General features: G+C 37.8%; 1 protein-coding gene across 7 annotated transcripts in view; it reads right to left on the reverse strand.

Annotated features, from left to right (window-relative positions):
* SUPT3H (SPT3 homolog, SAGA and STAGA complex component) overlaps positions 1-15,046 on the reverse strand; it is a 252,169-nt gene that overhangs the window by 120,473 nt on the left and 116,650 nt on the right. For 6 of the 7 annotated variants that reach the window (XM_056487554.1, XM_056487555.1, XM_056487552.1 and 3 more), the window contains exon 3: positions 7,219-7,303. The exons of the other annotated variant lie outside the window; for it this stretch is intronic. In XM_056487554.1, coding sequence (XP_056343529.1) covers positions 7,219-7,303 — 85 coding nt within the window. The remainder of the gene's footprint in view (positions 1-7,218; positions 7,304-15,046) is intronic. 7 annotated transcript variants of the gene reach the window in all.

A 15,046-nucleotide genomic window follows, 5' to 3' on the forward strand; every position in this document is an offset into this window, starting at 1 on the left:
AAATCATAATCAGAATATTGATTTACCAGAGTTCATCCTACTGAGCAATACAAATCTAATGATTACTCTTAAATTTCTTAACTTCTTTATTTGTTAGTGACATCAATAGGAAAAGACCCTGCATCTGGACACTGACTGTCCCTGCTCATCTCAGCTCCTCCAAGGCCACAACAGCTGTTAATCTCTACTATTCTCCTGCAATTTTACATAAAAACTGAATAAAGGACATATCTGTGTTTGGGAACACAGGCTGGGTTCAGCTTATCAACTGTTTCATAAGAGCCCCAGAAGCCAAGGGAATTGAGTACACATATATTCAAGAATGCCACAGATTCCAAAGCCCCCATGAGTGAAATCTCATAGCTACTTCATTCCTCTAGCCCAACAGCCTAAACAGGAATTTGATGTGTGAAGGGTGTACATATAGAGACATATAGTCTTATACATTTGCAGTACACATACATCCATGACATTGTTATTAAAGGCCCAGTCTGATACAGAAAACCAGGAAATACTGGCTTATTGCTGCCTGCACTACCTTCAGTCTTTCTATTTTATGTGTTACAACCCAACTTTTAAGCACTGATGACTTTTTTTCCTCCATTTAATCTAGTCAATGCTTTGGATATTTTTCTTCATTATTGAATATGCTGGTACAACTTTGTAGGTATAATTATTAATTTCCTTCTGTTTGATAATTTAGGGTTTTAATAATAGTATCTGAGTCTCTTTCCACTTGTAAGGTCAGTGCAGTTCATCACCACTGGATTCTGAGCAGCATCTCTGCATGCCCAGGCAAAAAGCAGCAGCTCTGTGTTATAGCACATGCTGACCCTGCACAGAGATCCACGGAAAGAAAAAAATCTGACCAAGTCACTAAATCCTCAGTCTCAAAAGAAAGCACAGAGAGAGCCCAGAACTAACTGGGACTCCTGAATCATCTTCTGAAGTAAATTCTGTGTTTGAGAATAAATACATCTGACTGTGGTGAACTAGGGGCAAATAATGTTTAAAGTAGAAAACTCAGGACACGTCTTTTTATATAAATTACCATATAAATCTATCATATAAATCTAAATACTGACCACATTGAAATGGTGCAAATGCACAGGGAACAATTAACCACTGCTAGATGTTAAGCCCCATCTCTCATTTTCCATCCTACGTGGGAAATGCAGACAAACTCACAGTGCTGGTACACAGCGAAATTTTTATACTACAGAGTTATTTTCCAGTTTGATTTCTTCCAGGGCAGGTGTGCCATGTGTTTGCTGCAAATGTATGCAAGTTGTTTACTTGGCTCCACAGTAGGACTGGAATGAATAGGGGCAGGATTTCTCCCAGATGGTTTTTGTGAACTCCCTTTATCCCATCCTGTAAACACACAGCGCGTTCCGGCTCGCCGGGCTGTACATCCACCCTGTGACTTCGTACAAAGTCTGAATGTTTAGTTAGCCAGGAGATTGTTTCCATCCTGTGATTCATTAGGTCCCTATGGTACCCTCGACTTCCTTTATTTTGTACAATCACAAATTATATTAGTTTGTCTTATTTTGATAACCCCTTTAATTAATGTCCTGCACAGGAAACTTTATAACTGTTTTAAAACAGACTCATAAAACAAGGACTTTTCCTGTTGCTGGGGTGGCGTAAGTGACAGTTGCACGAAACTTTGGGATCAAGAGGGAACAGTGCTTCACACTGTTGGTTTTTATCAGTGGGCAATTCCTCCTCATGAAGGAGCTGCTTTCAATTTTTCCCTTTTTAAAAGGAATGTCAGAAATGTTACAATTATGTATATAAAGGTTACAAGCCGAACAGTTCAAAAACATAGTAAACAAACCTGGAGCTGTGTGAGGTTACACACATTAAAGTGACTGATCCAGCTCCTGAACGAATAACAACTGTGATTTGATTTTAAAAACCCAGGAACCTCTACAAGCAAAAAAACTGTAAAGGACCAAGAAAGCTTAATCCTTGCTTCTGCTTAAATCTTCATTTTTCCTACTCGTCTCTCCCATTGTCATTGTCTCCCATTGTCCCTTTTTCTCTGGAAGGCAAGTGAAGGTGAGTTTTCCCTTCTTCTTTTGTTTTAAACTGCAATAAAAAGAATAGCAGCTACTGGAATAAGGCTGGGAAGAGAAGAAAGTACACCACGTTGATCCAGAAAACAAACAGTCCTTTGAAAACATAAAATTAATGCTTTTATGTTTATGATAAATAACTTTGCATTTTGTATCAGTAAACTTTTACTTCTGCATTTCACTGTATTTTCACCATTCCCTTTACTAGAAAAAAAGTGACAAATGACTACCCAATCTCTACTAAACTCACTATAAAAAACAATTTATTCTTCAAGATGTATCTATCACAGACTACTCAGGACTCAGGCACATTACTGAATGTCTGCATCCCACTCTAAATTTTCTACTGCTGCTGCAATTTAATATAACCTACAAATTCCAGTATAGACTATTCACCTGCTGACCTGTGCTTTGTGTTTTGGTTGAGATCAAAGGACGGATTCTGAATTAAATGTTATGTGTGTAAGAGATAATTTATTTCAAACAGCAAAAACAACAACAAAAACTAATCCATGTGTACACTCAAAGAGTTCATTTATGCACATATGTAACTCAGGACCCAAATCATGCTCCTACACAGGAAGCAACAGTGGAATATTAGGCAGCAGTACAAGTTGTATGAAATTAAATACCAGAGGAAAATAAAAGTAAACAATGAAAGAAATTCCAACAGGTATCATGTACAATATGATTTTGGGCACCTGAAGTTCCTTTAAGTTGACACTACTGAATTCTAAATAAAGGAAACCTAGTGGGTCTGACTTCAATCATTTGACATCAATTGGAGAGATCAAAGTCCATCTTCCAGCAGACACACATTGGCTGACAGGGAAAAAACCACAATTCTATTAACATGAATTCAACCATTCATGACTGTCTCCATAAGGACTTATCACACATTACAAAGAATTACAGCAGATAAAACATTTAAAGGATGCAGTCCAAGGCTATTGTGATGTGCTGTGGCCTTCCCTCTGAGCAGCCACTCTTTCATGGACAGACAAGGTTACTTACCTGTATTTTTTGGTGTGTATATGTGTAATTCAACTATTCCTTTGTTGAATTCTGTCCTACTGCTAAAATATCTTCCATTTTGTAAAAACAAATGTAATCTCTTCCCAAAAGCTATTTGATACCTCTGACACAAAATGTAAATGACTAAAGTGCTACAATGAATAACCAAGCTCTGCAAAAACAGGTGCCTGTACTACTCCTACCCTACACAGTGTGCCTAGAGAATAAACTGCTGATATTTCAGTCTGATAACAAACACCCAGCTGATACAATTCCAGCATATGGAAAGTACTTCCTTACCAGCTCATCTGATTTAATTAGTGCATCATGATCTAATTGTCTGTTTGCCTTTGAAGGTGACATCTGAAGCATGAACAAAGAGCTACGGCCCTATCAAGAGAAGATCCTAATAATATTTTGTTTTTAATATTAGTCTGATAATGAATGGTTCTGGGGCTGATTAATAAGAAAATAAAAATTGGAGACAGTGAAGGTGACAAAGGATTTTTCCTCTTTCTTAAATATTATATAAAAATTTCCAAATTGTTTTATATCTGTGAATGTGCAAGATTTAGGCTATTTTGATGGCAAACTTCTCAATGGTAGTTTAATGAGGAGTAAAAATTCCTATTCCAGTTCTCTTAGTTACAGCCTTTTATTTTAACATAAAGTGCTGAATAATATACATTTGTCCTACAGGATCTTCAAGTTTCCTTTCTAAGGGTCTGAATAGATATGAATAGATTATTATAGAAGATGATGTTTCAAAATCTTCTTAGTGCACATGGAGATTGTATTGGATATGATGGAAGAATGAAATAAAAAAGGTCTCATTCTACTTCCTATGGTCACCAACTGAAAGGCTTGTCCCTTTCTGATTAACACTGTTTTGCATTCCCTGTTGAACAGTTTTTTGTTTTTTCCTTGTACTACTTGTGCCTAACTATAAAGTAAATATAGCTTTGATTGGAACCTCTAGTCTTAGCCCACATGAAGAAGTATAGTTTTAGGGTAACATAAATGTATCTATAAATTCCTTAAATATTTACCTATAAATGAACATTTAGATCTGTTGCCAAATACTATCAGTCAACAGTGAATTTGATTTCAAATTAAAACTTAAATTCATTGTGCTTATCAAATATATTATGCTTGACCAAAAATCTACAGAACTTTCAAGTGTAAGGGCTTATGATTTTCTATTGCTTGATATAAAAAAAAAAGAAGTCTAATAATTACAATACAAGCAGAAAAAATTCAAGCTCATTACACAAATATGATGGAATTTATCTCTCATTTTCATGCCTATCTCCTAGATATTCAAATCCAAACCAGCTGTCAAAGGATTCATTTCTTAGTCAGCTGAGAATATAAATTCCTTGAGAGATTCAAGTCCATTCAACTCAGAAAGTAATTTTCCTCTTAATCTTCCTCTGGAGATGCTCATTTCCTCCTATACATTGCTATATACTTTTAGCAGAATTTCCCTTTATGTAAAGCAATGTGCATATTATTCAAAATACACCCAAAAAACTGATGATAAAATGTGATGCAGACTCTCAAAAATCTGCTTTCCAGGGATTTGCCTTGTTAGTGCACTCATCTGCTACAGCAGCCAAACTTCATGAAGTGCATAGTGGCTTGAAGCAGTGACTGTATAAATCTGCCCAAACCAGACCTTGATTTAATGGAGTTCAGATCAACTCTGAAAATAGGAAGCTGGAACTATAAAGCTGTGAGATATCAAAAGTCAACCAATCAAAGGTAATCAAGTTGGAAACTTATTTTTTAATGCAGAGGCTCAAACCTGGACTTAATCAACAAGAACAAGCTCTTCTTACAAATGCTTACTATGAAAGATGTGTGCAATGTGCCAGCTTTATTGCAGGTATAAAAGTAATTTCTACAGTTTAGCTTTATACCTGTATTATGGATGGAAAAATGGACTTGAATTAAACAAGAAATCATTAAATTACATAGTGAGAACTGCATAGTCCATTAACATGAGCAATATGACAAAATCCAGGTGGCAAGCAATAAATTTACTTCTGCAGTCAGCTTCATTTATAAAAATAGCATTTCTCTAGTACTGGGTAAATACCAGCAAAAATACCTACATGTAAAGTGAAAATTTCATGTAACTGCACAGAACAGCTCAATAGGGATGTGCAGCTGAGGATGACAAATGTGCAAAATTCCCTATCAGAAGCCCGGGGCATGTAAAACGCTACTGATTTAAGGGTTCCGGCATGTGAATGTCAGAGGTCAAAGCAATGAGCTATTAAAGATACTTTCACTTCCTCAGAAATAAAGTGCTGTCTTGGCTGGGAGGGGAAAGGTTAGAAAAGCTGTTTATCTGCTGCTCCATTCCCATTCTTCCTTCTGTCAGGAAATTCTACAAGCTCCTGCACCCCACGCAGGGTTAACCCTGGGTCACATCCAGCCCCTGAGTAAGTTCCCGGCTTTGATTAAAGTGCCAAGACCACATGGCCACAGGTTGCACTGTCTCACTGCAGGGTTTGGTAAAGCTCAGCTCAGAGGAGCCTCGGTGGGACAGAACAGCCCAGGCAGAGGGAAGAGCACAGCCATCGGTTTGCATGAATTACAGGGGTCATTAACAAAGAGAAAATGTTACTTTGTCAGAGCAAAAACTGGAATAAAAACTACAAATATACACCCAGGGCAGAGTGTTTTCCAGTGGGAAACCAGTGGAGAGGAGAGAGACGTTGTCCCCTCCGAGGAGCCCGTTCAGGACAGCCCAAGAGGAGTGTAATGAGGAAAGAATCCACAAAGATGCCAGGAGACTGTGGAGACAGGGATACACTGTTGGGCTGCAGAGGTATGAGCAGAAAGAAACTGCCTGGAGCTGGAAGGGATGCCAAGGCATTTGCTGAGATGCAGGAAACTACGAGCGGCTGCTGGATTAGGTGCAAAGCTGAAGGAAAACACCTGTTGCAGGCAAACAGTAGGCAAGGGGAAGTCTAATTTTAGGGTATTTCTATTAAAAATAGAAATGTCTTATATGCATGAATATGTAGAAATCTATATAAAATATAGATTTTATACACATATAAATATTTATAATATGTGCTGTATCCCATTCTGAATTTCACCATTTTATAGAAGTTTTTAGTTCTAGTTAATGTAGTACCAGAACCTACCTGAAACTTTGAAAGCCTTGTCATTGCTAAAAGGGCTCATTACAAACAAGAGGTGTAGGAACTTGTAACTCAAAGCTCTAGCTGATCCAGGACTCACCCGATGTTAATATTAGTTATAATATGTATTAGCATAATTTATATACATTAGTTCCAAATAATGTCCATTCCAACATGTGCTGGTAATTTCATTCAAATCACACAATCACTAAGGTTGGAAAAGACCTCTGAGATTACTGAGTTCAACCATTAACCCAGCACTGCCAAGACCACCACTAAACCCTCCCTCAGTGCTACAGTTACATGTCTTTTAATGGCTATAGTAAGAAAAACATATTTTTTATGAACCTAAAGGTTACATGTCAGATTATACCTTTCTATACAAAGGTATGGTCATTTGTCAGACGGCAAATTCATGCCATGGTGTAAAATGCCATGATTTATTTCTTAAAAGGAGCTGTTGAATTTTAATAAAATAGAGAGGTTCAAATTTAGAGTTGTTTCAGACAGATGTGATTCAAAACAACCTCATTTATATAACATTTTCATTGGCTTTCAATATATAAAATATTCCATATTTTTGCATTATTTTTTGACAGAAATCAAAACACCACATAGTAGGAATACTAAGACATAAATTCTAAGTAAATAATGCATTAACACAAATAATAAAACATGAAAAAAAAAAAAAAAAGCAGCAAGGTAGTCCTTAGAAGAAGAGTCAGCTCTTTTCTTTCTAACAACTTGAAGTTTTAAAAAAAATCCATCAGCTTTCTTCCCAGGGTTAGGTGGGTTCTACATCTGGTTCTACAGATCACTAAGGCCAGAGCATCACCCTCAGTTTCTGTGTTTTATTTGCTCCTAAACCCTGGACAATCTGTTATTAGTCATTAGACCACAAAAATATCATGTGGATTGAAGGAGTTTTAGAGCGCAGGCTATTTTGCCAGTTATGCTCTTACCAAATTTATCAGCTGGGTGTGGACAATGTCTTCCACCAGAATGGCAGTTTCATGGAGTGGTCTGCGAGCATCTCCCAGGGAAAACCTGAAACAAAGAGGTTTATTGCAAGGTTATGGAAATTAGTTCAAAAGAAAAGAGGTATTGGTCTCCTGAGAGACAAAAATAAGAAAATATGAGTAAGAACAATAAGGTTAATGCACCTGTATGTACAGAAATGGATCACTCAGCCTGGTGCAAGGATTATAAACCAAAGTAATGTGATCAGTGGAACAAAAGAGCTGCAATAATGCACAATAAAGCATGTGTGGAGACAAACTGCAAGACTGAGAAAACAGAGGAAAAGCCAGTTTGGAGGAATATTTGTGTATAACACTCATCAATAAACTACACTGGTAAACTTGCAACAATGGAAGAGGAGAAGACTGACATACTCCACATTTTTTCCTCAGTCTTCACTGATAATGTCTCTTCCCACACTTCTCTGGATGATATTTAATGTCCTTTCCAACCCGACACATTATATATATTTTTTATATATATATATATATATATATGTAATATATATTATAGATATCATATATATATATATATATATAATATATTATATATATAATTCTGTAATTCTGTGAAAAAAGAGTAGGCAAAGAGTAGGCAAAGCTTCAGCATGGGCACTATTAATTCTGCATTTGCAGCCACCTTTGTTGACAAAATTACCAAATAACTACTTGAAAAGGTAAAATGCCAACAGCTTTTTTTATCCCAAATCTAAATGGTGGTGCTTAGATGTGCGAGAAACAAATAAAAGGTAAACATTTTTATACATATTCACATACATTTTCATATACAACATGAAATGGCAGAAGGTCATAAAGAGATTATATTGTTCATATAATATCACAAACAAAAGGCAAGGTGAGGACAGCAAGCAGCATAAAATGAGGAATTGTGACAATGGGCTTTTCAAGGCATTTTTTCCACTTCCTACTTTTCTTACACTTCTTTTTCTGCTATTTCTTCTTCTCTAAGAAATACTAGTCTTATATCATTCTAGAGAAAGACAACTCCTATGCTGTTTAGTATTTCCTCAGAACATTTCTGAGAATAAAACATTTTCTCTCCTCCTAAAGTTGAGTTTTTAAAATACAAAAGCTTTTACAGTAAAATATATTCATTGTAAATTAAATAGCACAGGCCAACAATAACACTACAGATTCTTAAAGAAAGAGTGAAAACTTATTTACAAGCAAGGTTAAAGTATTTATAGGTGACTGACTATATAAATTATTTCCTTACGAAAGTATTACTCTACCTTGCAATATAGCAAAACAACATTTAACTATAAACAATTAAAGAGCTTTATAATAGGGTTCTTTTCCTTTATCTAATAATGAAATTATGTTCAGTGTTCTGCAAACAGCATTAATTCTAATAATAAATAAACAGATAAATATCAGTCTGATACATGCAAGAGCACAACAAGAGATACTCAGGCAAAATCTGAGCACAATCCACTGTACTACACTGGTCATAGCATGAGGAAATTACACTCTGCATTTGTCCCTCACATTTGTCTCTCTTGGGACCATCAGCATCTTAAAGAAAAGATTTCATACTATAAAATGTAGTGCATTTCAAAAATTAGCACAACTCAAATAACTTTTTTTTCATTATGCAGGGCTGCACATCAACATGGATTAGAATGTCAGGCACTTCCTAGGACTGTAAGGACAGCACAGCAACACATCCAGAGACTATTAAATATCTTATAAACTGCAAATACATGGACATGCTCTAGGAAATACAGGGAATAGAAATATTGATTATCATAGTACATTGGAAGATTAAACAGAATTTAAACCATCACACATTCAAAAATAGTGCTCATATAGGATAAAGCTCAAGCTTTTATTTTTTTATTTTTTTAACAGTAGGGTTTGTAAGTAAATGAAAACAACAATCAGTATTTGCTTCTAATCACAAGGGCTATATAAAACCAAACAGAAGAGTTATCACAAACATAATATACTGTTCATTCTTAACTGCTGGTCTTCTATTTTTAAAAGTTAATTATTCTTTCTTTTTAAGGTTTCAAATACAAAACAAAATTATGCAAGACAGCAAGACCTGGTGTCCGACATGATCAGCTTGGACATACATTTCTCATGTTCACAATTTTACTCAGCCCCCCAAATATACAAATTAAAGGGCTTGGGGTGTCTTTTCCAAAGATAACAAAGTGCAAGAATCAAAATTATTTTTGAGGCAGGATGCTGCCTCTATGTTGAGCTCCACTCCCCATCTGCATTCAGAAATTTCTCACTAGTAATTGTTCTCCAAACAGCAGGAGGGGCAAAGGAGTTGCAGCCATGATGCAGCACATCAATGCAAAAGGAGACAAAGATCAAATCTCTTTGGTCCATTTTGATGGATGGCTCAGGATAAAGGGCAAAGGCTTCAAACTGAAAGAGGACAGATTTAAAACAGGTACTAAGAGGAAATTCTTCACTGTGAGGGTGGTGAGGCACTGTCACAGGTTGCTCAGAGAAGCTGTGGCTGCCCCATCCCTGGCAGTGTCCAAGGCCAGGCTGGACAGGGCTTGGAGTAACCTGAGATAGTAGATGGTGTCCCTGCCCATGACAGGGGCGTGGAACAAGATGATCTTTAAGGTCCTTTCCAACCCAAACCATCCTGTGATAGACCAGAGTTGATGCTGAGACATGAAGAAAGGTTAAAATGAATTGCACTTCTTGATTTAATACAAAATCAAATTCCAGATGCACCTACTTTCTTCCTCCTTCACTTCCATGCTCTCTACCTTCCAAAGCTATTTCTATCTCAGTTTGCCTCCACTGTTTTCCCATGTAACTTCTGCCAGCTTCTTTCCCACACACAGAAAACTAGATACTGGCATGGTGGTTTCAGCAAAAAGTAAAAACCACCACACCCACCCACAGCCGCTTCCTTTTTCTTTGCGATGGATCCAGGATTTTCAGATACTAAAATAAAAGTAAAGCTTCTATGTTCATTAATTGTATTTGTATAGCATTTGATATGCCTCTTGATTCTAACATGCTTTTAGGATAACATTCTTTAGGATACCAAACACAGCCTTTTTTTATGTCTTTCTGCTACCAGAAGTAATAATTAGAAATGCACAAGTAGCTTATTACTTTAACTCTTTCATTTTTTTCCCTTCACTTTTGCATTGTACCTCTCCACAGCAGAATAAACACTACACTACAAGTCAGATGGCTCAGATTTTCCCAAGTTGCAGAATACAAAGTGGTTTAAGAACTATAAGAAAACCTCTTTAAAAAAAAGACCCCCAAATTTGGTGCCCTTGCTTCTGGGAAGTGAAGCTGAACTTGATGCTTTAATATAAGTTATGAATTTCATTTCACATGTGCTTTGCTTTTATGGCTCATGAGAGTCTTTTAAAGAACCTTCCATTCACTAGACATATTAATAAGTCTTCCTATGAAACACATAAAAATTCTGTTGAAAATAAAAAAAAGAGCTGTTTCTCCACAGGTAAATACCGAAGAGGAAATATATCAAAATACAACGTTAGCAGGGCATCAAAGCAGTAAAGTATTATGGAAGACAGTCCTGGTAATAGAAGCATCAACCCATTAGACATGTCCTACAATAACAAAGCTTTCTTAGAAGATCCTATTTCAAAGGTTTGTCTGTTTTAAGGAAACATTTTTACAAGGGGGGGATCAACTTACTCAGATTTTCACAGGAGGATTAAAATAGTAGCATGGAGAAAGAAAAGACTGCTGCAGCGCTTTCATTGTTTACTTTTAGCTTCTATTTCTAATTTATTTAAGTTCCTGTAATGATGTTTCCAGGCTCTTCAAAAGGGTAAATGTCCAAGCCACTAAGTGCCTACATGAAGTATCATGGTACTATGTGTAAACACAAGCTCATACTTGGCACATGCTAAGGTCTGACTGCTGTTCATGGTGCAGGGACTGACATATATAAGAACTTCAAAATGGGCAGCTACAGAAATAGATAAAGCACTTTTTGCTATATTTTTTGAGGTTTAAATGCCTGAGGAAGGTATTGGGGCAGGCAAGGCACAGGCTTGGTTCAAACGCCCTGATGCAGAGCTCTCCAGGTGGCCAGACCACCAGGAGAGCAGAATGTGAGACAGAGAGCTGCTGCAACCTCCCGTCCTCCACAGCCTCAGGAGCTGCCCTGGCCAGAAAGGAACTATAACCAGGGTGGCTGGGAGTGCACTGAGCTAGAATAAACAGCTTCCCTCACTGGGGTTTTTACTGAGTTCACACCATAACAAGGCTGCCCCAACGCATTCAGAATTTACCACCTCAAATAAATGTGATGAATCCAGCCTAGGCAAAGTATAAAAGCAGCCAGGCAGTCTGGTGGGAAATATGTGCTGCTTTTTTTTTTATTTTTTTTTTTTTTTTTTTTCTCTTCTAGAAATCCCTAACAATTCTCCTTTTCTGTTTCTACATAAAGGATGAGCATGTGAAGGTGAATGGCACCTGGGCTGTGTCAGCAGTAGTGTGGCAGCAGGACCAGGGCAGTGACTGTCCCCTGTCCTGGGCACTGGTGAGGTCACACCTCAAACCCTGGGTTCAGCTCTGGGCCTCATGACAAAACAGACACTGAGGGGCTGGAGTGAATCTAGAGAAGGGAATGGAGCTGGGGAAGGGGCTGGAGCCCCAGGATAGGCTGAGGGAGCTGGGAAAGGGGCTCAGCCTGGAGAAAAAGAGGCTCAGGGGAACCTTGTGGCTCTGCACAACTCCCTGACAGGAGGGGACAGCCAGGGGGGTCAGGCTCTGCTCCCAGGGAACAGGATGAGAGAAATGGCCTCAACTTATGTCAGAGGAGGTTTAGATTGGCTATTAGAACAATTTTCTTCACAGAAAGGCTGGTCAGGCACTGGAACAGGCTGCTCAGGGCAGTGGTGGAGAGATTTAAAAGACTTGTAGAAGTGGTTCTGAGGGACCTGGTTTAGTGACTGACCTGGCAGTGCTGGGTTAGTGGCTGGACTCAGTGATGCTACAGGGTCTTTTCCAAGCTGAATAAATCCATGATTCCATGACCCAAACTGCCATAGGGCAAGCAAATACTTCTGTCCTTGACACAGAGGTATTTATTTGCTCCTGCCTACAGGCAGACTGGGACTGTGGATCACAGGGATCCATGTGCCTGCCACGCCCTGAGAGGGTGCACACTGCATCCATGGGAGTGTAGCCCATGACCTGGATGGGGAGAGCTGAAGTGAGGGACGTGGGGCTCCACGTGGCTCTTTAAAATGCTGTTTATTGTATCCAAATGATACAGCAATTCATGGGTCATGGGTGATGAGCCCAGCCCACAGCCTTTGCAGCCACAGCTGTGGGTTCATCTGAAGTCAGCTCTAACTCTGGTTACAAGACATTACAAACTTTTCATTGCAGAGCATCTTAAAACATGACAACCAACCAATAGCTTTACTATCACCTGTAGTATCATAACTACTAACATTATCATATTAATGTTTCTATTGTCCAATCCCAAAAGGTTAGTATCTTACAGTTTAAGCTAAAAGTTGTTTTTCAGTTCTCACAGCAGAAAATTTTGAAATCTTTCTTTCTACTTGCAACATGGCATTGTTGTTTGTCTGTGAAAATCTTTTCACTTGGTAAAAACATCTTTTATTTGAGGTGGATTTATCCTTTGCTCAGTCATAAAATCCCCTTCCAACTCACTTGCTCTTTGCCTTCTCAGTTATCCAGTAACACTGGCTCTGCAATTCTTTTCTTCTGTATCAAAACTTGCTATTCCTTCTTCAGATTCTACATTCAAAAATCTTTTTGTTATACATACATATCTGTGAGACCTTCCTGTCAAATCCTTATCTTTTCCAACACTGCATGAGAGGTTTGGGATCCACATAACAATCTGGAGACAAATCTGGGCTGCACACTGGAGAGACCAGAGGGTTTGTGAGTTGGCTACTGGAGGGAGCAGGAGTTCCACAGAGCTGCTGGGGAGGCTGTGGGGTTTGTTTGTGAGACTCATTTGCTTTGTGTGTCTGTGCAGGTGAGGACTGAGCTCTCCAGCACAGTGACTGAGCTTGAGACCACTGAATTTAGCAATGGCCAAGGTGTGAGTGCTCAAGAACCAGCTGATACAGTTATCAAATCTAAAACCAGCCAAGGATCCCATAAAACCACAGAGGACAAATCAGCTACCAGATACATTTGGACTGGGTAATATGTGGGCTCACATCTCAGTACTGTAAGAACACAGCAAATTTCTGTCACTTGCTTGGCAGGAATGCACTTGGAATATGCAGCACATTAATTATCACAGATGTTTCCATATTATAAGGAAATGTTCTCTGAAATATATGAAATATTGGAAATTTGAAAGCCAGTTCATGACAAAGAAAATCAGTTTTACACTATTAAGCACAAAAGTCCAGAAAACTTCCAGCAATTTGAGCCCCTGAAAGATAAGCACTGCAAATGACTGTAAAACAGTAAAAAGAAGCTTTGGAAAATCAGTAATACAATATCTTGAAGTAATTAACTTTCATACCAGAGGATGCTGACTGTGAAGACAAAGATAAAAATGTGGAGATCAGGCCCCTTAGATGACAGAAAATTAGGAGACTCCTCTGAAGAGCAGGGAATGAGCCTGTCATTGCAACAGACAACCCAGAGAAAATAGCAAAGGATAATACCTTTTTCTAAGTCTCAAAAGCTAAAGATAACTCCTGTCTCTGTTTCTTCTGCTTCTTTTTTTTTTTTTTTTTCCCTTGCCATGGCTGCTGCTGAACAAATTAGGCAGAAGTAAAGGCTGAAAGGAAAGAGATGACTGGTGCCAAACCAGAAAATTGATCAGACATGCACAGGAGGACACGCTGCGTGGAAAGTGGAAGAGGAAAGAACAAAATCCAGGAAGAAACTCCCCTGAGTAAAAAGATGATCTCAATAGGGGAAAGAGAGATAAAAAAGTCTCAAAATAATTTCAATTTTATGTTAAGATACTTTATACCAGAGAGAGAGAGAGAGAGGTGAGGTTTATGTTTTGTAGACTTCACTCCCTCCTAATACTGTCTGTAAACTTACTGAGACGTTAATTTAAAAATTAAATAATCCTGCTTGCTATATTGCCTAAGCTTAAGGAAAAAGGAACAAAGCACTGAGTTATGTTAACTAACCAGCAATATCTACCAGCATTACCTGAAAAAGCACTGGAATTTATATTGCTAGTTATCAGGTCACTCCCACCAAAGCCCTTTCAGAAAGAAAAGGTAATAATTCCATAAGAGTTTATAGCCAATATATTTATCTGCTTGGATTAATGAAATCAAGTATGCAGAGGTTTCACACAGCATGCTGAGCATGGTTCTATACCTGGATTAAGTGCAAGTGTGATGAGGAAACATCTCACTACCTTGATGATGTGAACAGCAGTAACTCCCCACTTTCCTGCTTCTACAAACACTAGAGATTCTACAGGAAGTTACAAAAACTCATTATCACCTATTCATGGTGTAAGTGGAGACATCCTCCTGCTTAATTTAAATGCTCTAACATTAACTCTAAGAATTTTATTATTAAATTATTGAATCTTTACTAAAAGAAACTCAGCTAAAGGAAAACATTTTTCCTCAAATGTGTATGGCAATGAGAAGGGCAAGTACAGGAATAACCTGAAATGTCAAATACAAAATGAGGCTTTTTTCAGTCTAAAATTAAGCCGTGATGATGTCTGCAGATATTGGAAAAGCATAAACAACATGAAGAGAAACATTACATAATACCATTTAATTATTCAAAAGTACATAGTGACAAG

The sequence above is a fragment of the Oenanthe melanoleuca genome, chromosome 3 (genome assembly GCF_029582105.1).
Source record: "Oenanthe melanoleuca isolate GR-GAL-2019-014 chromosome 3, OMel1.0, whole genome shotgun sequence".
NCBI lineage: Eukaryota > Metazoa > Chordata > Aves > Passeriformes > Muscicapidae > Oenanthe > Oenanthe melanoleuca.